The sequence below is a fragment of the Silurus aristotelis genome (genome assembly GCF_946808225.1).
Source record: "Silurus aristotelis genome assembly, chromosome: 7".
Lineage (NCBI taxonomy): Eukaryota > Metazoa > Chordata > Actinopteri > Siluriformes > Siluridae > Silurus > Silurus aristotelis.
The window spans coordinates 4,120,468-4,142,746 of record NC_139580.1 but is presented as its reverse complement, the minus strand read 5'-3'; the positions used below and the strand labels follow the sequence as shown (position 1 = coordinate 4,142,746).

General features: G+C 40.2%; 3 protein-coding genes across 13 annotated transcripts in view; 1 reads left to right on the top strand and 2 right to left on the bottom strand.

The window, feature by feature from the left end:
- Nucleotides 1-2,072, bottom strand: part of map7d1b (MAP7 domain containing 1b) — a 46,162-nt gene extending 44,090 nt beyond the window's left edge. For 6 of the 7 annotated variants that reach the window (XR_014534441.1, XM_083547016.1, XM_083547020.1 and 3 more), the window contains exon 1: nt 1,702-2,071. Coding sequence is in view for 6 of the 7 variants with exons in the window: in XM_083547016.1 (XP_083403142.1) it covers nt 1,702-1,759 (58 nt within the window). In the remaining variant the exon portion in view is untranslated. Of the gene's footprint in view, nt 1-1,701 lie in introns of all 7 variants that reach the window. The other variant, XM_083547017.1, reaches the window with a different exon arrangement.
- Nucleotides 2,073-8,185: 6,113 nt separating this feature from the next.
- stpg1 (sperm-tail PG-rich repeat containing 1) lies at nt 8,186-20,950 on the bottom strand. 4 transcript variants are annotated; one of them, XM_083545780.1, is made up of 10 exons: nt 20,453-20,950; nt 19,003-19,055; nt 18,716-18,828; nt 18,454-18,552; nt 17,853-18,032; nt 13,954-14,065; nt 13,536-13,704; nt 13,232-13,422; nt 13,035-13,143; nt 8,186-8,742 (listed from the first exon to the last, which is right to left on the bottom strand). In XM_083545780.1, exons 2-9 carry the CDS (start codon nt 19,040-19,042, stop codon nt 13,070-13,072), a joined length of 978 nt encoding a protein of 325 aa, XP_083401906.1. In that variant the 5' UTR covers nt 19,043-19,055; nt 20,453-20,950; the 3' UTR covers nt 8,186-8,742; nt 13,035-13,069. The 4 variants fall into 4 exon arrangements, with proteins under 4 accessions (XP_083401906.1, XP_083401905.1, XP_083401907.1 ...); XM_083545779.1 differs by lacking the exon at nt 8,186-8,742 and having other exon boundaries at nt 11,995-13,143; XM_083545781.1 differs by lacking the exon at nt 8,186-8,742 and having other exon boundaries at nt 11,995-13,143; nt 18,978-19,055; nt 20,453-20,806.
- A 134-nt stretch (nt 20,951-21,084) lies between these two features.
- meaf6 (MYST/Esa1-associated factor 6) overlaps nt 21,085-22,279 on the top strand; it is a 14,346-nt gene continuing 13,151 nt past the window's right edge. For both annotated transcript variants that reach the window (XM_083545783.1, XM_083545784.1), the window contains exon 1: nt 21,085-21,242. In XM_083545783.1, coding sequence (XP_083401909.1) covers nt 21,153-21,242 — 90 coding nt within the window. In that variant the 5' untranslated portion in view covers nt 21,085-21,152. The remainder of the gene's footprint in view (nt 21,243-22,279) is intronic.

The window sequence follows — 22,279 nt, the reverse complement described above, 5'->3', positions numbered from 1 at the left end:
CTGTGCTGTTACTGTGGGTTCTGCTGTTACATTGGGTTCTGCTGTTACTGTGGGTTCTGCTGTTACTGTTTCTGCTGTTACTGTGGGTTCTGCTGTTACTGTGGGTTCTGCTGTTACTGTTTCTGCTGTTACTGTGGGTTCTGCTGTTACTGTTTCTGCTGTTACTGTGCTGTTACTCTGGGTTCTGCTGTTACTGTTTCTGCTGTTACTGTGGGTTCTGCTGTTACTGTTTCTACTGTTACTGTGGGTTCTGCTGTTACTGTTTCTGCTGTTACTGTGCTGTTACTGTGGGTTCTGCTGTTACATTGGGTTCTGCTGTTACTGTGGGTTCTGCTGTTACTGTTTCTGCTGTTACTGTGGGTTCTGCTGTTACTGTTTCTACTGTTACTGTGGGTTCTGCTGTTACTGTTTCTGCTGTTACTGTGCTGTTACTGTGGGTTCTGCTGTTACATTGGGTTCTGCTGTTACTGTGGGTTCTGCTGTTACTGTTTCTGCTGTTACTGTGGGTTCTGCTGTTACTGTGGGTTCTGCTGTTACTGTTTCTACTGTTACTGTGGGTTCTGCTGTTACTGTTTCTGCTGTTACTGTGCTGTTACTCTGGGTTCTGCTGTTACTGTGGGTTCTGCTGTTACTGTTTCTGCTGTTACTGTGGGTTCTGCTGTTACTGTTTCTGCTGTTACTGTGGGTTCTGCTGTTACTGTTTCTACTGTTACTGTTCCTACTGTTACTGTTTCTGCTGTTACTGCTGTTTCTGTTACTTTTGTTGTTACTGCTACTGTTGTTACTGCTACATTGGCTTCTGCTGTTACTGTTTCTACTGTTACTGGTACTGTTGTTACTGTTACATTGGTTTCTGCTGTTGCTGCTTCTGCTGTTACTGTTTCTGTTACTTTGGTTGTAACTGTTGTTACTGTAATTTCAGTTGTTACTGTTACATTGTTTTCTGCTGTTACTGTTTCTGTTACTTTTGTTGTTACTGTGTTTTCTGCTGTTTTTGTTGTTGTGTTAAAAAAAAATGTTGATCTTTTTAACCACTTTGAAGAAGTAGAAGAGTTCCTACCGCTCAGTACTTCAAACATGACAGTCAAAAAATTAAAGACTTCCTAACACTCAAGAAGTAGAGAAGAAAAAGTATATGAACAAGAGGATGATGAAAAGGGGAGGAGAAGAAAAAAAAGAAAAAGAAGTTAAAGAGGGCCCTCCTACCACTTATTGGTTGGGCCCGTGATATAAACAAACTGTAAATTATAATCGAGAACAAAATACAAGAAGAAGAAAATGGAGAAGATGATTAAGGTAGATCTTATCACTTAGGGCACATGTACATGAATAGGGGAATGTAAAGCTGTGAGACCCAGTGTGTGTGTGTGTGTGTGTGTGTGTGTGTGGGGGGGGGGGATAGAGAGAGAGAGTGAGAGAGAGAGAGAGAGAGATAGAGAGAGAGAGTATCTTGTTTATCACGGCTGTAAAATAAACACAATAACCTCTAACACACAATAAGTCAGTAACTCAGGGTGTGTCTCAGAATCCTCATGTGCTCCTGTTACTTATCCACCATATCAGCACACAGAGTTTATCCCCGAGCTGGAGAAAACCTCAGACATGTCATGACTTTAAAGCATGGAATACAATGAAATGCAAACGGAAGTGACGATTCTGGGGGCATTAATTTATTTCTTTATCTTATACATACACACTCACCTTTCTCATTCAGGGTCAGCTTCTCCTCAAAGCTCAGCTCCAGATCTTTGTTCTCCATTTTCTCTGTGTGTGTGTGTGTGTGTGTGTGTGTGTGTGTGTTTAAGATCGTTGCTCTTCCTCTGCACACTCCGTCATTCCATCAGTCAATCCCAAAAGAAAAAAAACCTCAGCCACCAAACAAAAGCTCCTCTTCCAGCCTTCTTACACTACCGCAAACCCAGATTTATCACCGGATAACCTAACAAGAAGTCTTCCTCCTTCAGGAAATTTTGCTTGTTGTATGAAATATCCGTAAAAATAGACGCACACGAAAAATAAATCCGGACAGAAGCAGCCCTCCTGCCCGTTACCCCTCCAACCCCGCCGCAATGAAACTGCTTAGAGGAACATCCGATCTCTACCGGACTCTACCATTCACTCCGGAAAAATAGGGGGAGATGATGTTCTTAAAAATCCCTCGAGCCTTTTAAACACATCTGGAAACGCATTTAAAAGGCGAATTGATGTAAAGATGGTGTTCTAAAACGTTCTAAAAAGTTTTTGTGAACTTTAACGCTTTGATTTTAACTGCAAATAAAAAACATAACCATAAAGAGGTTAAACAGATCCCCCTGTATGAAGATTCTCCTGCCGTGTCCCGGCAGCAGTGGAAGAAATTCTTCACTCGAGCAAAAATAGAAACGACTGGATGTCATGATGGTGTTAGAAAAACTTCTTCTTCTTCTTCTTCTTTCGGCTGCTCCCATTAGGGGTCGCCACAGCGGATCATCCGTCTCTATACCACCCTGTCCTCTACATCTGCCTCTTTCACACCAACTACCTGCATGTCTTCCCTCACCACATCCATGAACCTCCTCCTTGGCCTTCCTCTTTTCCTCCTACCTGGTGGCTCCATCTTCAGCATTTTTCTACCAATATAATTCGTGTCCCTTCTCTGCACATGTCCAAACCATCTCAATCTCGCCTCCCTCACCTTGTCACCAAAACATCCTACATGTGCTGTCCCTCTAATAAACTCATTTCTAATCTTGTCCATCCTCGTCACTCCCAACGAACACCTTAACATCTTCAGCTCTGCTACCTCCAGCTCCATCTCCTGTCTTTTACTCAATGCCACTGTCTCTAATCCATACAACATCGCAGGTCTCACCACAGTCCTATAAACTTTCCCTTTCATTCTTGCAGATACCATACTATCACAAATCACTCCTGTCACTCTTCTCCACCCACTCCACCCTGCCTGCATTCTTTTCTTTACTTCTCTAACACACTCTCCATTACTTTGCACTGTTGACCCCAGGTACCTGAACTCCTCCACCTTCTCCACCTCTTCTCCCTGCAACCGCATCACTCCACTGCCCTCCCTCTCATTCACACACATGTACTCTGTCTTACTCCTACTGACTTTCATTCCCCTTCTCTCCACCGCATATCTCCACCTCTCCAGGCTCTTCTCAACCTGCTCCCTACTCCCACCACAAATCACAATATCATCTGCAAACATCATAGTCCAGGGAGACTCCTGTCTGACCTCGTCCGTCAACCTGTCCATCACCACTGCAAACAGGAAAGGGCTCAGGGCCGATCCTTGATGCAGTCCAACCTTCACCCTGAACCAGTCTGTCGTACCTACTGCACACTTCACTGCCGTCACACTGTCCTCATACATGTCCTGCACCACCCTCACATACTTCTCTGACACATCTGACTTCCTCATACAATACCACAACTCCTCTCTCGGCACCCTGTCGTACGCTTTCTCTAAATCCACAAATACACAATGCAGCTCCTTCTGTCCTTCTCTATACTTCTCCATCAACATCCTCAAAGCAAATAAGGCATCTGTGGTGCTCTTCCTCGGCATGAAACCATACTGTTGCTCACAGATGGTCACCTCTTCTCTCAGCCTGGCTTCCACTACTCTTTCCCATAACTTCATGGTGTGACTGATCAACTTAATTCCCCTGTAGTTACTGCAGGTCTGCACATCTCCCTTATGCTTAAAGATTGGTACCAGCACACTCCTTCTCCATTCCTCAGGCATCCTCTCCCCTTCCAGAATCCTGTTAAACAATCTGGTTAAAAACTCCACTGCCATCTCTCCTAAACATCTCCACGCTTCTACTGGTATGTCATCTGGTCCAACCGACTTTCCATTCTTCATCCTCTTAATCGCTGCTCTCACTTCCTCCTTACTAATCCTATCTACATCCTGCTTCACCAACTCCACATCCTCCAACCTTCTCTCTCTCTGATTTTCCTCATTCATCAGCTGCTCAAAATACTCCCTCCATCTTCTCAACACACTCTCCTCATTAGTCAACACATTTCCCTCTCCATCCTTTATTGCTCTAACTTGCAGTACATCCTTCCCAGCTCGGTCCCTCTGCCTGGCCAATCGGTACAAATCCTTTTCTCCTTCCTTAGTGTCCAACCTCTTATACAGCTCCTCATATGCCTTTTCCTTGGCTTTCGCCACATCCCTTTTTACCTGCTGCCGCATCTCCTTGTACTCCTGCCTACTTTTCTCATCACTCTGTCGATCCCACTTCTGTTTTGCCAACCTCTTTCCCCTAATGCTCTCCTGCACTTCCTCATTCCACCACCACGTCTCCTTGTCTTGCTTTCTATTTCCAGATGTCACACCAAGTACTTTTCTAGCTGCCTCCCTCATCGCTCCTGCAGTAGTTGCCCAATCATCCAGCACCTCTTCACCACCACCAAGCCCCTGTCTGACCTCTTCCCTGAACCTCACACTACACTCTTCCTCCTTCAGTTTCCACCATCTTATTCTTCTTTCAATCCTTACTTTCCTCCTCTTCTTCTTCGCCTCCAAAACCATCCTACAGACCACCATCCGATGCTGTCTAGCTACACTGTCCCCCGCCAACACCTTACAGTCTCCAATCTCCTTCACGTTGCATCTCCTACACAGAACATAATCCACCTGTGTGCACCTTCCTCCACTCTTATACGTCACCCTATGATCCTCCATCTTCTTAAAATACGTGTTCACCACTGCCATTTCCATCCTTTTAGCAAAATCTACCACCATCTGCCCTTCCACATTCCTCTCCTTGAAACCATACCTACCCATCACCTCCTCATCACCTCTGTTCCCTTCACCTACATGCCCATTAAAGTCTGCCCCAATCACCAATCGTTCTTTCCTAGGTACACCATCTACCACTTCATCTAATTCACTCCAGAATCTTTCCTTCTCCTCCATCTCACAGCCAACTTGTGGAGCATAGGCACTGATGACATTTATCATCATCCCTTCAACCTCCACCTTCACGATCATCACCCTATCAGAAACTCTCTTCACCTCCACTACACTCTTACTGTACTCTTCCTTCAGAATCACCCCTACACCATTTCTCTTTCCATCCACACCATGATAAAACAGTTTGAACCCACCTCCAATGTTCCTGGCCTTACTCCCTTTCCACTTGGTCTCCTGAACACACAGCATATCTACCTTTCTCCTCTCCATCATATCAGCTACCTCTCTCCCTTTACCCGTCATAGTACCAACATTTAAAGTACCAACCCGAACCTCTACTCTCCTACACTGCTCCTTTTCCCGCCGTCTCTGTAGACGTCTTCCTCCTCTCCTTCTCCTCCTTCGGCCAACAGTAGCCCAATTTCCACCGGTACCCTGTCGGCTAACGATACCTGTGGCGGTCGTTGTTAACCCGGGCCTCGACCGATCCGGTATGAAATTCTCATTTGTGATCCACATATTTGATTTGGCACATGTTTTACGCTGGATGCCCTTCCTAACGCAACCCTCCCCATTTACCCGGGCTTGGGACCGGCACTAAGAGTACACTGGCTTGTGCCCCCCTAATGGCTGGGTTGATGGTGTTAGAAAAACACAAGTCTGCAAAAGATCTAACTTTCTGTTTTTAATTTGGCAAAATAAAAATAGCAAATAAAAATACAAATTATTTATTTTAATCGAATGAACAAATGTACATGTTTTTTTTTCACCTAAAATAATGTTTGTTTTTTTTAATTATTCAAAACTAATTATCTCAAGTAAATAAATAAATAATGTCTATAGGTAAACAAAAATGTCAATCATTTATTTATTTATAATTATAATCAATGAACTCATATACAATCACATTATCATTAATTTACTCAATTTCTTATTTTATTATTTCTCAAAAATCTAATTTTTTTTTTTTAATATTTCCTATTTATTTTTTTTATATGTAATAAAAAACATCCAGAGCCCTAGAATGACTTTTGCATATTTGTGAGTCTAAAATCAAAGTTAATAGTGTTTTACATCTGAATTTATTTGATTACATTTAAATAGTGTGATTTTTAAATTATTCATAAATATTATAATGTATAATTATTCATATCAGCCATTATTCGTTATAAATGTAATACACAACATGATCATCTGTTATAACTATAAGGATTATGTGATATAGCAAAATGTAGTACAGCACATTATTAAAGCTTATGGGGGGGTTTATTTATTGTTAAAACTCTCAAATTTATAGTATGAGTTTTATAATAACACAGCCTAATAATAATAATAATAATAATAATAATAATAATAATAATAATAATAATAATAATAATCTAGTATAATGTAATATAATAAAGTATAATTAATGTGCAATTGATGAGTGTATATGAAACCCAGTTGTAAGTGAAAATACTGATGTTCTCTCTCTCTCTCACACACACACACACACACACACACACACACACACACACACACACACACACACACACAGGTGACAGAAAGGGTCTGAACACAGGGTCTGAACAGAGTCTTCAGGTGACTGAAAGCTGTAGTGGAAATCTTTCTGAAGACTCTCAGAGGGACATTTTGTCTCAGTGTCAGAGAGGGTCAAGAACCCGAGAGGAACCATCACCATGACAACAGACCATTATGTGATTTGCAGCAACATCTGAAGTTAAAATAAACCAAGCTGTGTGCATTACATTATTACGGATGTGTATAAGAACTGCAGGTTTTTCTTGTTTAACCCTCACAGTAAACTTCACTGTGTGAGGAATGATACTACTAGCCACTAGTAAGTGATATACATTACGATATCCGCCATGTTTAAGTCATAAAGTAGCCGTGTTTCTATAAAGGAAGCTAACATCACAGAAACCAGTGGATGTAAATCATAAAGTTAGCCATGTTGGATAGTTAGCAAGCTAATGCTGTGCTGATCACTCTGTGCAAGTAATAAAACCATATACTAACTGCTGGATGTAAAACAATTAAACCTTATAGAGTGCATCCAGAAAGTTTTCACAGTGCTTCACTCTTTCACATTTTGTTATGTTTTAGTTTTATTAAAAAATGTATTCAATTCATTATTTTCCTTAGAAATTCACAAACAAAACCCCATAATGACAATGTGAAAGAAGTTTGTTTAAAATTATTGCAAATGCATTAAAAATAAAAAATAACAATATCACGTACAATAAGTATTCACAGCCTTTGCCATGACACTCAAAATTAAGCTCAGGTCTGTACTGATCATCCTTGAGATGTTTCTACAACTTGATTGGAGTACACATGTGGTGAAGTCAGTTGATTGAACATTAATGTCTATAGGTCCCACAGTTAACAGTGCATGCCAGAGCACAAAGCAAGCCATGAAGTCCAAGGAATTGTTTGTAGACCTTCCAGACAGGATTTTATTGAGAAACTGATCTGGGGAAGGGGACAGAAAGATTTCACCTGGCCAATACCATCAATACAGTGAAGCATGGTGGTGGCAGCATCATGCTGTGGGGATGTTTTTCAGCAGCAGAAACTGGGTGACATCAGGACTGAGGGAAAGATGAATGCAGCAATGTACAGAGACATCCTTGATAAAAACCTGCTCCAGAAAGCTCTGGACCTCAGACTGTGGGGACGGTTCATCTTCCAATAGGACAACAACCCTAAACCCACAAAAAAGATAACAAAGGAGTGGCTATGGGACTCTGTAAATGTCCATGAGAGTGAACCCGATTGAACATCTCTGGAGAGATCTGAAAATGGCTGTGCACTGACGCTCCCCATCCAACCTGATGGAGCTGAAGAGGTTCTGCAAAGAAGAATGGGAGAAACTGTCCAAAGATAGGTGTAACAAGCTCACACCATCATACTCAACAAGACTTGAGGCTGCAATTGGTGCCAACGATGCTTCAACAAAGTTTTGAGCAAAGTCTGTGAAAACTTATGTACATGTGATTTTCTTTCATTATTTTAAATACATTTGTAAAGATTTACAACAAATGGGGAATTGTTTGTAGAATTGTGAGGAAAATATTGAACTTAATCCACTCTGGAATATGGCTGTAACAACAAAATGTGGACAAAGTGAAGCACTGTGATTATAACCATGGCTTTCTTCTGGATTCTCTGATTTCCTCCTACCTCTTTTTCACCTACCAATCCCTGCCATTAGCTCCAGACCAGATAAATAAATGCAAATCGAATTATTAACAGGAAAAGTACTCGAGGGCAGGGAGTTATCAGATGGTGAGCTTGTCTCTGAAGTCACCAGTTGGATGAAAATAGATGGTCATGAAGTTATTGACAGGAACCTGCACTGCTGTGGTGCCTGAGGATGTATGGTAGTAATGTGGACATTACATACTTGCTTTGAGAATGTTTCTGTTTTGTCCTGAAAGTTGTGAAGTACAAAAATAGGCATTGTTTGCATTGGAGAACGTTGGGGATGTGGTGCGACAGTCACATAGCGGACATCGATCTAAGGTTTCTCACATAAGCATGTTAGGATTCCCCGAAAAAAAATAAATCAAAGGTGATGCAGGTAATTTCACGTAAATTATCTGTATAGAAATGGTCTGTTTGGAAATCTGTTTTACGGTAGAAAGCGTTCTAAGTAACAGCTGCCGTGACTCTGAATCAGATCTCACCCGCGACGTATGTGCTCTATATCTGGCAACTGCTTGGTCATGTTTTTGATCATAGGTGTTGTGTAAATGTGTCGATGTTGTAAGAGCTCTGAGAAAAGTCCCCAGGACCACTGGGAGTCATCACTAGAAAGGAAGAAGAATGGAGGAAGTCATGAGAACAACTCCTACGACATTAGACGTTAGAATTACGCCATTGAGGCGTTTGATATATTCGTATTTAAAGTCATGTGACGATAATTTGTGTCCCTTCGCATTGTTCGCATTGAAACACTAACCCACGCCCTCGACAGTTGTCATGGCTGTGAGCTCCAATTCCCCCACCTGTTCCACAACTGACCCAGAATCGGCACGCTAGACGTCTGCTGTACCCAACCATGACCCGGTCTGACTGATCCAGCATCAGCTGTTAAGCATGAACAGATTTTAAATGCTTTTCGGATTTCAGCTGTCAGTCTATGCTTAGCTACAGGCGTAATTCTGCATCCACAGAAAGGGGTGATAACGTATTGGAAAATTAGCAACTGGAAGCAAAAGTTTTCACATCTCTGACATTGTGCTGTATTCAGAGTTAAGTTAATGCAAGCCATTCATCTGTCAGTCAGTCTATTAATCTTTGAGCGAGTCAGTCACTGAGGCATTTAATTTATCAGTCAATCAGCCTGCCACTCGGTGGGGTACTGTCAATGCATCAGATATTCAATTAGTTATTCAATTAGTTATTCACCTGATCGGTTGTTCAGATACTCCACCAGTAAGTTACTCAGACAGTTATTCATTTAGTTACTCAGTCAGACACTTATTCATTTATTTACTCAGTCATACAGTCATTCATTTAGTTACTCAGTCAGACACTTATTCATTTATTTACTCAGTCATACAGTCATTCATTTATTTACTCAGTCATACAGTCATTCATTTAGTTACTCAGTCATACACTTATTCATTTATTTACTCAGTCATACAGTCATTCATTTAGTTACTCAGTCAGACACTTATTCATTTATTTACTCAGTCATACAGTCATTCATTAAGTTACTCAGTCATACAGTCATTCATTTAGTTACTCAGTCAGACACTTATTCATTTATTTACTCAGTCATACAGTCATTCATTTAGTTACTCAGTCAGACACTTATTCATTTATTTACTCAGTCATACAGTCATTCATTTAGTTACTCAGTCAGACACTTATTCATTTATTTACTCAGTCATACAGTCATTCATTTAGTTACTCAGTCAGACACTTATTCATTTATTTACTCAGTCATACAGTCATTCATTTATTTACTCAGTCATACAGTCATTCATTTAGTTACTCAGTCAGACACTTATTCATTTATTTACTCAGTCATACAGTCATTCATTTATTTACTCAGTCATACAGTCATTCATTTAGTTACTCAGTCAGACACTTATTCATTTATTTACTCAGTCATACAGTCATTCATTTAGTTACTCAGTCAGACACTTATTCATTTATTTACTCAGTCATACAGTCATTCATTTAGTTACTCAGTCAGACACTTATTCATTTATTTACTCAGTCATACAGTCATTCATTTAGTTACTCAGTCATACAGTCATTCATTTAGTTACTCAGTCAGACACTTATTCATTTATTTACTCAGTCATACAGTCATTCATTTAGTTACTCAGTCAGACACTTATTCATTTATTTACTCAGTCATACAGTCATTCATTTAGTTACTCAGTCAGACACTTATTCATTCATTTACTCAGTCATACAGTCATTCATTTAGTTACTCAGTCAGACACTTATTCATTTATTTACTCAGTCATACAGTCATTCATTTATTTACTCAGTCATACAGTCATTCATTTAGTTACTCAGTCAGACACTTATTCATTTATTTACTCAGTCATACAGTCATTCATTTAATTACTCAGTCAAACAGTTATTCGTTTAGTTACACAGTCAAACGGTTATTGGTTTAGTTACTTAGTTAGACAGTCATTCATTAAGTTACTCAATCAAACAGTTATTCGTTTAGTTACTCAGTCAAACAGTTATTCGTTTAGTTACTTAGTCAAACAGTTATTCGTTTAGTTACTCAGTCAAACAGTTATTCGTTTAGTTACTCAGTCAGACACCTATTCGTTTGGTTACTCAGTTAAACACATTTGTTTAGTTACTCAGACAAACAGTTATTCGTTTAGTTACTCAGTCAAACAGTTATTCGTTTAGTTACTCAGTCAAACAGTTATTCGCTTAGTTACTTAGTCAGACAGTCATTCATTTAGTTACTCAGTCAAACAGTTATTCGTTTAGTTACTCAGTCAAACAGTTATTCGTTTAGTTACTCAGTCAAACAGTTATTCGCTTAGTTACTTAGTCAGACAGTCATTCATTAAGTTACACAGTCAAACAGTTATTCGTTTAGTTACTCAGTCAAACAGTTATTCGTTTAGTTACTCAGTCAAACAGTTATTCGCTTAGTTACTTAGTCAGACAGTCATTCATTAAGTTACTCAGTCAAACAGTTATTCGTTTAGTTACACAGTTAAACAGTTATTCGTTTAGTTACTCAGTCAGACACCAATTCGTTTAGTTACTCAGTCAAACAGTTATTCATTTAGTTACTCAGTCAGACACTTATTTGTTTAGTTACACAGTCAAACAGTTATTCGTTTAGTTACTCAGTCAAACAGTTATTCGTTTAGTTACTCAGTCAAACAGTTATTCGCTTAGTTACTTAGTCAGACAGTCATTCATTAAGTTACTCAGTCAAACAGTTATTCGTTTAGTTACTCAGTCAAACAGTTATTCGTTTAGTTACTCAGTCAAACAGTTATTCGTTTAGTTACTTAGTCAGACAGTCATTCATTAAGTTACTCAGTCAAACAGTTATTCGTTTAGTTACACAGTCAAACAGTTATTCGTTTAGTTACTCAGTCAAACAGTTATTCGTTTAGTTACTCAGTCAGACACCTATTCGTTTAGTTACTCAGTCAAACAGTTATTCGTTTAGTTACTCAGTCAGACACCTATTCGTTTAGTTACTCAGTCAAACAGTTATTCGTTTAATTACTCAGTCAGACACCTATTCGTTTAGTTACTCAGTCAAACAGTTATTCATTTAGTTACTCAGTCAGACACTTATTTGTTTAGTTACTCACTCAGACACCTATTCGTTTAGTTACTCAGTCAAACAGTTATTCGTTTAGTTACTCAGTCAAACAGTTATTCATTTAGTTACTCAGTCAGACACTTATTTGTTTAGTTACTCACTCAGACACCTATTCGTTTAGTTACTCAGTCAAACAGTTATTCGTTTAGTTACTCAGTCAAACACTTATTCGTTTAGTTACTTAGTCAGACACTTATTCGTGTCTGACAGTATTTCTACTCTGACTTACAATGGACATGCTTTCCAATGCCCCCATCGTAACTTGAAAATATGGTAAGTTAATTTCTATAGCGCTTTACACAACGGACATTGTCTTAAGTCAAGACATGTCCTAGCCTAGCCAGGAGTCTTAAGGAATGGTGATCAGTATGTACTATAGTAGTATACTCTAATTTGTTAGTAAATTAACACAGTACAGTACATAATTTAGAAAAACAAAGCAATTTACACTACGTTAATGTATAAGCTTTACAGTATATATGTAAGTGGCAGTGTGCTTGCGAGCGCCAGTTTCACGCATGGTGGGCGGAGCCGGACACACTCTGTTTCATTGCCTGGTGATGGTAATAAAAAGAAGAGAGACAAGAGCTAAAATTGGGCTTTAAAATGCCAATGAAAAAAAAAAAAAAAGGGCGATCTAACACAGAGATAACTGACCTCTGTTGTCGGCCGCTGGCGAGAGTAAGGCAATTTACAAGGTGGGAGATGTGTAGATCTGGAAGCCCCCAACATATCGTACAAAAATTTTAATAGCGTGTGAAAATAAAAACATTTAAAAAAATCATTATAGGATTTTTAAAAAATAAACAGACAATCATAACTTGGGGATTAATCAATTAGACTCGGTTAATTACTCAATTAGAGGTGGTAGTTCAGTGGTTAGTGGTGGTAGTTCAGTGGTTAGTGGGGGTAGTTCAGTGGTTAGTGGTGGGAGCTCAGTGGTTGCAGCATTGGACTTTCGATCGGAATGTCACAAGTTTAAATCACACCACCACCAAGCTGCCATTGCTGGACCCTCGAGCAAGGCCCTTCACCCTCCCCTGCTCAGATGTAAGTTGCTCTGGATAAAGGTGTCTGCCAAATGCCATAAATGTAAATGTAAATGTACTCCGTAAGTTACTCAGTCAGAAAGTTATTAGGTTAATTACTCGATTAGACTCGGTTAATTACTCAGTCACAAACATTTCCCTGTACAGCACAATTTCTGAGAACAGGCTGGTTTTTACATTTTCTTTTAAAGTCTTTAAGCTATAAATAGGGAATTACAGTGTAGTAAAGTCTTTTCTCCTGAAAGCTTGTCTTTATGCTGGTATCCACATGTTGGCATGATTGTATAAGAAAGAGCGCTTCGTAGGCACGTCTGGCTGGTAGGAACCTAAAACATAAAGATGAAACGCAACATCGAACAAACTGTGTCACATAAGTGAAGGTGTGCTAATGACATTTTGAGGTACAACATCTACCTGGTCCTGGGACTCCATGACCTTGGTTGTCGAGTGTCTCTCTACGTGTGCTAGACATGAAAACAGCACTGACCATGGAGTGTTTAGACGGACTGATATTGTTCACGATGTCATATTGCCCCGGTCCGGGCAGTGGGGGGTCTTTAGGAGGAAGAACAGGAGGAGCTGAAAGTCCTAAATAATGCCTTCTCCTGAAACACACAGACACACAAAGCTAAAGTACACATCTTACAACCAAACAGTTTGAGATTTGATGTGAGGTTCAGGTAGGAGGTGTGGCCTGATGTGTGTCAGACACTCTTACGGTATGATGGTCCTCTTGACTGGTTCTGGAGTTTTATAAGGACTGTAGGATCCTGGACCCGGCCCTTCACTCTTCATTACAGTCTGTATCCTGACAGAAGTGGACTTGAAGCAGGATGATGGAACTTTAGGGGTTTTGTGTATTGCTGTGTCCTTCACACTATAATGACCTTCAATAAGCAGAAGGGGGGGGGGGGGTTTGACTGTATGTAATGTATACGTAGTAAAGCATTAAGGGGACATCACAGACAGCACAGAGACACAAAGAGGAGCCACTGTTACCAGTTAAACTGGTTATTTCCCATAACAGCATGTGCTGAAGTGTTTTAGTGTTCTTACAGCACTTTTACAAAGATAATTTTTTTTATGAATGAACACCTGTGTTTCATGGTGCTGAGTGTTGGTAGAGTGACACTCACATGGAGATGGTGCTCTCTGTGCAGGAGGATAAACATCACTGCGTCTGGTTTTGGAGATAAACGCAGACTGGGCAGAGACCAAGCAGTTCACCTCAACTCCTCTGTAACACACCTGCTCACACACACACACACACACACACACACACACACACACACACACACACACACACACAAGTTACTATTCTATTATATTCTATATGGTAGTGTACTGTCATGATCTATTCTATTCTATTCTTCTTCTTTCGGCTTTTTTTTCATTAGGGATTCCCACAGCGGATCATCCATCTCCATGGCACCGTCTCCTCTGCATCACCAACTACCTGCAAGTCTTCCCTCACTACATCTATAAAGCTCCTCCTTGGTCTTCCTCTTTTCCTTCTTTCTGCAGCTCCATCCTCAGCATTCTCCTACTGATATACTCCATGTCCCTCCTCTGCACATGTCCAAACCATCTCAATCACACCTCCCTCACCTTGTCTCCAAAACGATCTACATGTGCTGTCCCTCTAATAAACTCATTTCTAATCCTGTCCATCGTCGTCACTCCCAATGAAAAACCTCAACATCTTCAGCTCTGCTACCTCCAGCTCCACCTCCTGTCTTTTACTCAATGCCACTGTCTCTAATCCGTACAACATCTCAGGTCTCACCACAGTCCTATAAACTTTCCCATTCACTCTCACAGATACTCTTCTATCACAAATCACTCCTGCTCTCACTCTTCTCCACCCACTCCACCCTGCCTGCACTCTTTTCTTTACTTCTCTAACACACTATCCATTACTCTGCAATGTTGACCCCAGGTACCTGAACCCCTCCACCTTCTCCACCTCTTCTCCCTGCAACTGTACCCCTCCACTGCCCTTCCTCTCATTCACACACATGTATGTCTTACTCCTGCTGACTTTCATTTCCCTTCTCTCCAGTGCATATCTCCACCTCTTCAGACTATTTTTAACCTGCTCACTACTCTCACCACAAATAACAATATCATCTACAACCATCATAGTCCACGGAGACTCCTGTCTGACCTCGTCCATCAACCTGTCCATCACCACTGCAAACAGGAAAGGGCTCAGAGCCGATCCTTGATGTAGTCCAACCTCCACCTTGAACCAGTCTGTCGTTCCTACTGCACACTTCACTGCTGTCACACTGTCCTCATACATGTTCTGCACCACCCTCACATACTTCTCTGACACACCAAACTTCCTCATACAATACCACAACTCCTCTCTCCACCCTGTCGTACGCTTTCTCTAAATCCACAAACACAAAATGCGACTCCCTCTGACCTTCTCTATACTTCTCCATCAACATCCTCAAAGCAAATAATGCTTCTGTGTTGCTCTTCCTCGGCATGAAACCATACTGTTGCTCAAAGATGGTCACCTCTTCTCTCAGCCTGGCTTCCACTACTCTTTCCCATAACTTCATGGTGTGACTGATCAACTTAATTCCCCTGTAGTTACTGCAGTTCTGCACATCTCCCTTATTCTTAAAGATCAGTACCAGCACACTCCTTCTCCATTCCTCAGGCATCCTCTCACCTTCCAAAATCTTGTTAAAAACTCCATGCATCCCTCCTAAACATTTCCATGCTTCTACTGCTATGTCATCTGGTCCAACCGACTTTCCACTCTTCATCCTCTTAATTACTGCTCTCACTGCTCTTCATTATTCCTCCTTACCTATCCTATCCACTTCCTGCTTCACCAACTCCACATCATCCAACCTTCTCTCTCTCTAATTTTACTCATTCATCAGCTGCTTAAAATACTCCCTCCATCTTCTCAACACACTCTCCTCACTAGTCAACACATTTCCATCTCCATCCTTTATTGCTCTAACTTGCAGCACATCCTTCCCAGCTCGGTCCCTCTGTCTGGCCAATCGGTATAAGTCCTTTTCTCCTCCCTTAGTGTCCAACTTATTATACAGCTCCTCATATGCCTTTTCCTTGAATTTCTTTACCTGCTGCTTTATCTTCTTATACTCCTGCCTACTTTTCTCATCACTCTCTCGATCCCAATTCACTCTATCGATTCCCAAAAGTTTTGACAACCTCTTTCTCCTTATGCTCTCCTGCACTTCCTCATTCCACCACTACGTCCACCAAGTACTTTTCTAGCTGCCTCCCTCATCACTCCTGCAGTAGTTTCCCAATCATCCAGCACCTCTTCACCACCACCGAGGCCCTGTCTGACCTCTTCCCTGAACCTCACACTACACTCTTCCTCCTTCAGTTTCCACCATCTTATTCTTATTTAAGTCCTCACTCTCCTCCTCTTCTTCTTCACCTCCAAAACCATCCTACAGACCACCATCCGATGCTGTCTAGCTACACTGTCCCCCGCCAACACCTTACAGTCTCCAATCTCCTTCAGGTTGCATTTCCTACATAGAACATAGTCCACCTTTGTGCACCTTCCTCCACTCTTATACGTCACCCTGTGATCATCCTTCTTCTTAAAATAAGTGTTCACCACTGCCATTTCCATCCTTTTCGCAAAATCTACCACCATCTGCCCTTCCACATTCCTCTCCTTAAGGCCATACCTAGCCATCACCTCCTCATCACCTCTATTCCCTTCACCTACATGCCTAATAAAGTCTGCCCCAATTACTAATCATTCATTTCTAGGTTCACCTTCTACCACTTCATCTAACTCACTCCAGAATTTATCCTTCTCCTCCATCTTACAACCCACTTGTGGAGCATAAACACTGATGACATTTATTATCATCCCTTCAACTTCCAGCTTCATGTTCATCACTCTATCAGAAACTCTCTTCACCTCCACTACACTCTTACTGTACTCTTCCTTCAGAATCCCCCCTACACCATTTCTCTTTCCATCCACACCATGATAAAACAGTTTAAACTCATCCAATGTTCCTGCTCTTACTCCCTTTACACTTGGTCTCCTGAACACACAACAGATCTACCGTTCTCCTCTTCATCATATCATTTATTCTATTCTATTCTATTCTATTCTATTCTATTCTATTTACAGTGTTGTGTCATAATCTACAATATACTATTACATTCAATTCAATAGTGTTCCAATATGTAGTGTTCCATTCTGCTTTATTCTATTTAATTTCATTCAGTAGTGTTTTGTCATATTCTACAATATTCTATACAGCGGTGTATTCTATAATATTCTATAATGTTATCTTCTACAGTGTTTAATTCGATCTTTCTCTATACTATTAAATTAAACTGTATTATATTCCGTATTGTGACAATTATGTCACTTTCTGTCACAGGCCAATGTGTCATTTCTTCTATTGTTGGTTATTTAGTTCTGTGTAGTTGTGCTTTGTGTAATCATGGTTGTATTACTCTTATATGGAATCGTAGATAAATAAAGTACTTTCTTGTAAGCAGAGCGAGTCCTCAAACTTTTTGATACCACATCGAAAAAAAGAAGTGGTGTGTCAGTGGGCGGGGTTGGGGGTGGAGTCAAGCAGTTGAATCATGTCAGAACCACTTGTTAGAAGTTGCAGAAATTTTTACTATGATTTATTTATTATTTTGCCTTTATTTATTGATGTATATGAAGTCAGAAATCAGTACAGATTCCATTTAAATTTCCATTCATTAATAATGTAATGAGTTAAATGTAAATAAATAGCCATGTGAAATAAAATTATTTAAAAAAACAATTAAAAAAATTTAATAAAAAATTAACATTTTATTTAATTTTCAAAATTTATTTTAAATGATTAAAAAATTTACTTTTTCTCCAGAGTCGGATTTCTAACTTTTGAAGCTGCATGAGTTTGAGAATTATTTTTAACCCTTGAATGGTTTTAATTTAATGGTCAGGTGTCTTTCTGATTGGCTGAACAGATATGACTTTTTATTTTTAATCCTTTATTGTAACACTCACATTGTATTGGTTTGGTGCGGGTGATTTTTGTTGCGTGTTTGTTGTCTGAACTGCGATGGGCTGGTGGAAGGTTCTGGAGACGTCCCTGTTGAAGTCATGCTGGCGGAGAAGTGAGCTCTGGAGGTTGTAGGTGTTGGGGGCCGGAGATCCTCTCTGGGGTTTACGGCTCACTCGTAGTGCCTGTGGAGAAAATAATAAACGTGTGGGGTCCTGTCGTCTTTAAACATGAAACACAAACTAAACCTTAGAGGGAAACTGAACACTCCAGACACTAATATGTGTGACGGCCATCTTGAATTTGCCAATTCGTATGAAAAACATCTGACAGAAACATCATCAGGGGATGGGATCGATATCTAACCAACCAGAAGTGAGGAACTGAGTGACTTCATGAGACGCCACAGATTACCTTTATATATACACACACACACACACACACACACACACACACACACACACACTGTTATTATACACAGTTTCTTTAATTAAAAATGATGTAATAAAACATTAAATTTCTTTTTTGTACAGAAACGATATGTTTTTCGGTGTTGTAGGAATTTCATTGTTGTACATTTTTATTGTTGTCTATTTTGAGTCTCACCTTTGATGCAAAGCCTCCGGTACCTTTCGTAGAGAAGGATGGACTGCAGCTGTCGGTGGACATGTGAGACAAATACGAGCCAGGGCCAGGGTTCTCATTCTACAAACAAACAAACAAACAAACAAACAAACAACAAAATCCGATTAAACGGTTTCAAATCAAAATTTAATTTAATGCAGTAAAACAATTTCACAGTGTGTGTGTGTGTGTGTGTGTGTGTGTGTGTGTGTGTGTGTGTGTGTGTGTGTGTGTGTGTGTATACCATATAGTGTGTGAAGCGCTTGGTTTGGGAGCTGAAGCCTTTCTTCTCCACATTACTGGTGATCACAGTTTGGGATTTGGGGGGAATAGAGGAGAAACTGGGAAATGTAAAGCCTAATTTATCACACACACACACACACACACACACACACACACACACACACACACACACACACACACACACACACACAGTTAGCTACAGTGATGATTATAACCTTTAGTTAACGCACAGATCAGTCTTATAATATTTCCTTCTTCTCTACCTTACATTCAGAGAGAGACACTCACTGATCCTCTCTCGCCTCACATCCAAACTCTCCATCATCATCTCTTCTACTGAACTACAGACAGAGAGAGAGAGAGAGAGAGAGAGAGAGAGAGAGAGAGAGAGAGAGAGAGAGAGAGAGAGAGAAATATAGGGAGAGACAGAAAGACAGACAAACAAAGAGACAGTCAGACAGACAGACAGACAGTGAGACAGACAGTGAGACAGACAGTCAGTGAAACAGACAGTGAGACAGACAGTGAGACAGACAGAAATACAGGGACAGACAGTGAGACAGACAGTGAGACAGACAAAAAATACAGGGACAGACAGTGAGACAGACAGAAATACAGGGACAGACAGTGAGACAGACAGTGAGACAGACAGTAAAACAAACAGAAATACAGGGACAGACAGTGAGACAGACAGAAATACAGGGACAGACAGTGAGACAGACAGAAATACAGGGACAGACAGTGAGACAGACAGTGAGACAGACAGTGAGACAGACAGAAATACAGGGACAGACAGTGAGACAGACAGTGAGACAGACAGAAATACAGGGACAGACAGTGAGACAGACAGAAATACAGGGACAGACAGTGAGACAGACAGTGAGACAGACAGTAAAACAGACAGAAATACAGGGACAGACAGTGAGACAGACAGAAATACAGGGACAGACAGTGAGACAGACAGAAATACAGGGACAGACAGTGAGACAGACAGTGAGGCAGACAGTAAAACAGACAGAAATACAGGGACAGAGAGTGAGACAGAAAGAAATACAGGGACAGACAGTGAGACAGACAGTGAGACAGACAGTGAGACAGACAGAAATACAGGGACAGACAGTGAGACAGACAGTGAGACAGACAGAAATACAGGGACAGACAGTGAGACAGACAGTGAGACAGACAGAAATTCAGGGACAGACAGTGAGACAGACAGTGAGACAGACAGAAATACAGGGACAGACAGCGAGACAGTAAGACAGACAGCGAGACAGACAGTGAGACAGACAGAAATACAGGGACAGACAGTGAGACAGACAGTGAGACAGACAGAAATACAGGGACAGACAGCGAGACAGACAGTGAGACAGACAGTGAGACAGTAAGACAGACAGCGAGACAGACAGTGAGACAGACAGTGAGACAGACAGAAATACAGGGACAGACAGCGAGACAGACAGTGAGACAGACAGTGAGACAGACAGTGAGACAGACAGAAATACATGGACAGACAGCGAGACAGACAGTGAGACAGACAGCGAGACAGACAGTGAGACAGGTTGTTACTTTATTTATTTTTATTGATCATTTAATTAAAATACAGAATAAATAATTACAGTCGTGTTTTCTGTGTTTTGGTGATAAATATTTATTTATTAATTAAATAAAAATAAACCTTAATAAAAAGATTGGTATTTATGTGTATTAATATTTATAATTTGTATTTATGGGGTCTTACCGGTTTTTTCCTACAGATATGAGAAGTTCTTCTCCCCCTCAGAGGTCAACACGCTGTTGCCTTGGTAGTGACGTCACTGCACTTTTTTTTTTCTTGTCTCTATGTGATTTTTCTGGAGCGCACTCTGAAAAAAACAGACCCACAGCGCCGCCTGGTGGTTACAATCAGCGGTGACATGTCGCGTCTCGTGTTGACGCCGAATCAAGCTGCACCCCTTGGTTTTCCGGTAGTAGGACCAAAACCGGACATTATTAGGTGTATATTCATCTGCCTGGTTCTCTGATTTTAGAAACAAAATTCGTAAACTTAAAAAACAATTTTTTTTAGAAAAGTACGGCACATGATTATAGTATACTTCATAAAAAATAGGTGTCTGTGTAACCAGAGATACTTTATAAAATATATAAATGTAAACGTATATTTAGTACACGTTATTTTAAAGTCCAAAATTTTTGTAAGATACTTTATGCTAAAAAATAGAAATATGAATCTTATATTATTTGTAAAATATTGGTGCATTTTCGCGACAGAAAATCTTTTAACAACGCGAGAAAAAGAGTGATTTTAGATCAGGCACACTATAAGACTACCACCGGAGCGGATGGGGTCCTTCAGACACCTTATGCATCGAGTACGCGAGACAGAATAACACCCCGTCCGGCCGCCATCTTGTTTGTTGTTGTTGGCCGGCGCCTCAGTCATGGCGATGCACGCTAAAGCGACTCCGCCGCAGATCCCCGACACCCGTCGTGAGCTCTCGGAGCTCGTGAAGAGGAAACAGGAGCTTGCGGTACACACACACAGTTAAAATACTCTTATTTTTATTGATTTATAAAATTAATGTCTCGCTACAGCGGTGTAAAATGGCGCCATGCAAAGAATCGAGATGCTGCTTTTGGGTCGCATCCTAAATGCCCTTCTTTAGTCTAAGTAGTGAACAGCGGTGTCGCGTGAAGGGTGCAGCTTTGTGCCCTATTTAGGGCGCACATGTAGGCGGACACGCGCTATTAGGAACTGGACCACATGCTCGGCGGTTAGCTGATAAATCCGAAGGGGATTTTTACTACTGTTTCTTTGATTTAAAGTTAAAACATTAGCTTCAACACAAGGACAATGTTTTTATTTTACTTAAAATTATATATATATATTTTTTTAAATCGCAGATCAGCAATTAAATTCATATTAGTTTGAAACACGTTAGCGCCCAAATTTAGGCTGTACAAGGCGGGTTGCCGAGGTCGCGTCCCAAACCGCTATATTCCCCCTACACAGGCAGCCTACATAACCTTTTATCGCAGTAGCGTTCCCTACTTTATGTAGTGCACTAGCTAGGGATATCGATTAGAGACGCGCCCCCAATACAAACCAATAAAAGATTAATTAGAAAATGTAGGAATTTAATATAAAAAAATAAATAAGATGTAAAATCTTTAATTAAATGACAAATTAAAGTTTGTGGAATAAAAAAAGTTTAATGCGTTTATAAAAATAAAACAATTAAAATAATAAAGTATAAATTAAAATATAAATATTGAAACAGAAATGTAATTTAATATAAAATAAATGTTTATTAAATATAAATGCTGGTGTAATTATTATATTAATACAGTATTTGTATAATTGTGGTGCAGTTTTCATGTGTAAATAAATGATTGTGATGTTGAATTATTGTAGTCCAGCAGAGAAACATTGTTGATTGATTGATTTGTTGGCGTGTGACATCATAGTGGAGTCTTTGTGTGGAGAGTAAACGTGTTTCCTGTGTTTTGATTGTTGCTGGATGGTGGTGATGGTGGTGATGATGATGATGATGATGATGATGATGAT

What these genes read in the sequence shown, in the direction of transcription:
- stpg1 (XM_083545780.1), bottom strand. Translation starts at nt 19,042, where the DNA reads ATGATGATGGAGAGTTTGGATGTGAGGCGAGAGAGGATCA. An exon ending in TGTGAGGCGAGAGAGGATCA is followed by an intron (nt 18,829 to 19,002) that starts GTGAGTGTCTCT and finishes GTGATAAATTAG; the next exon opens with GCTTTACATTTCCCAGTTTC. An exon ending in CCGCACCAAACCAATACAAT is followed by an intron (nt 14,066 to 17,852) that starts GTGAGTGTTACA and finishes GTGTGTGAGCAG; the next exon opens with GTGTGTTACAGAGGAGTTGA.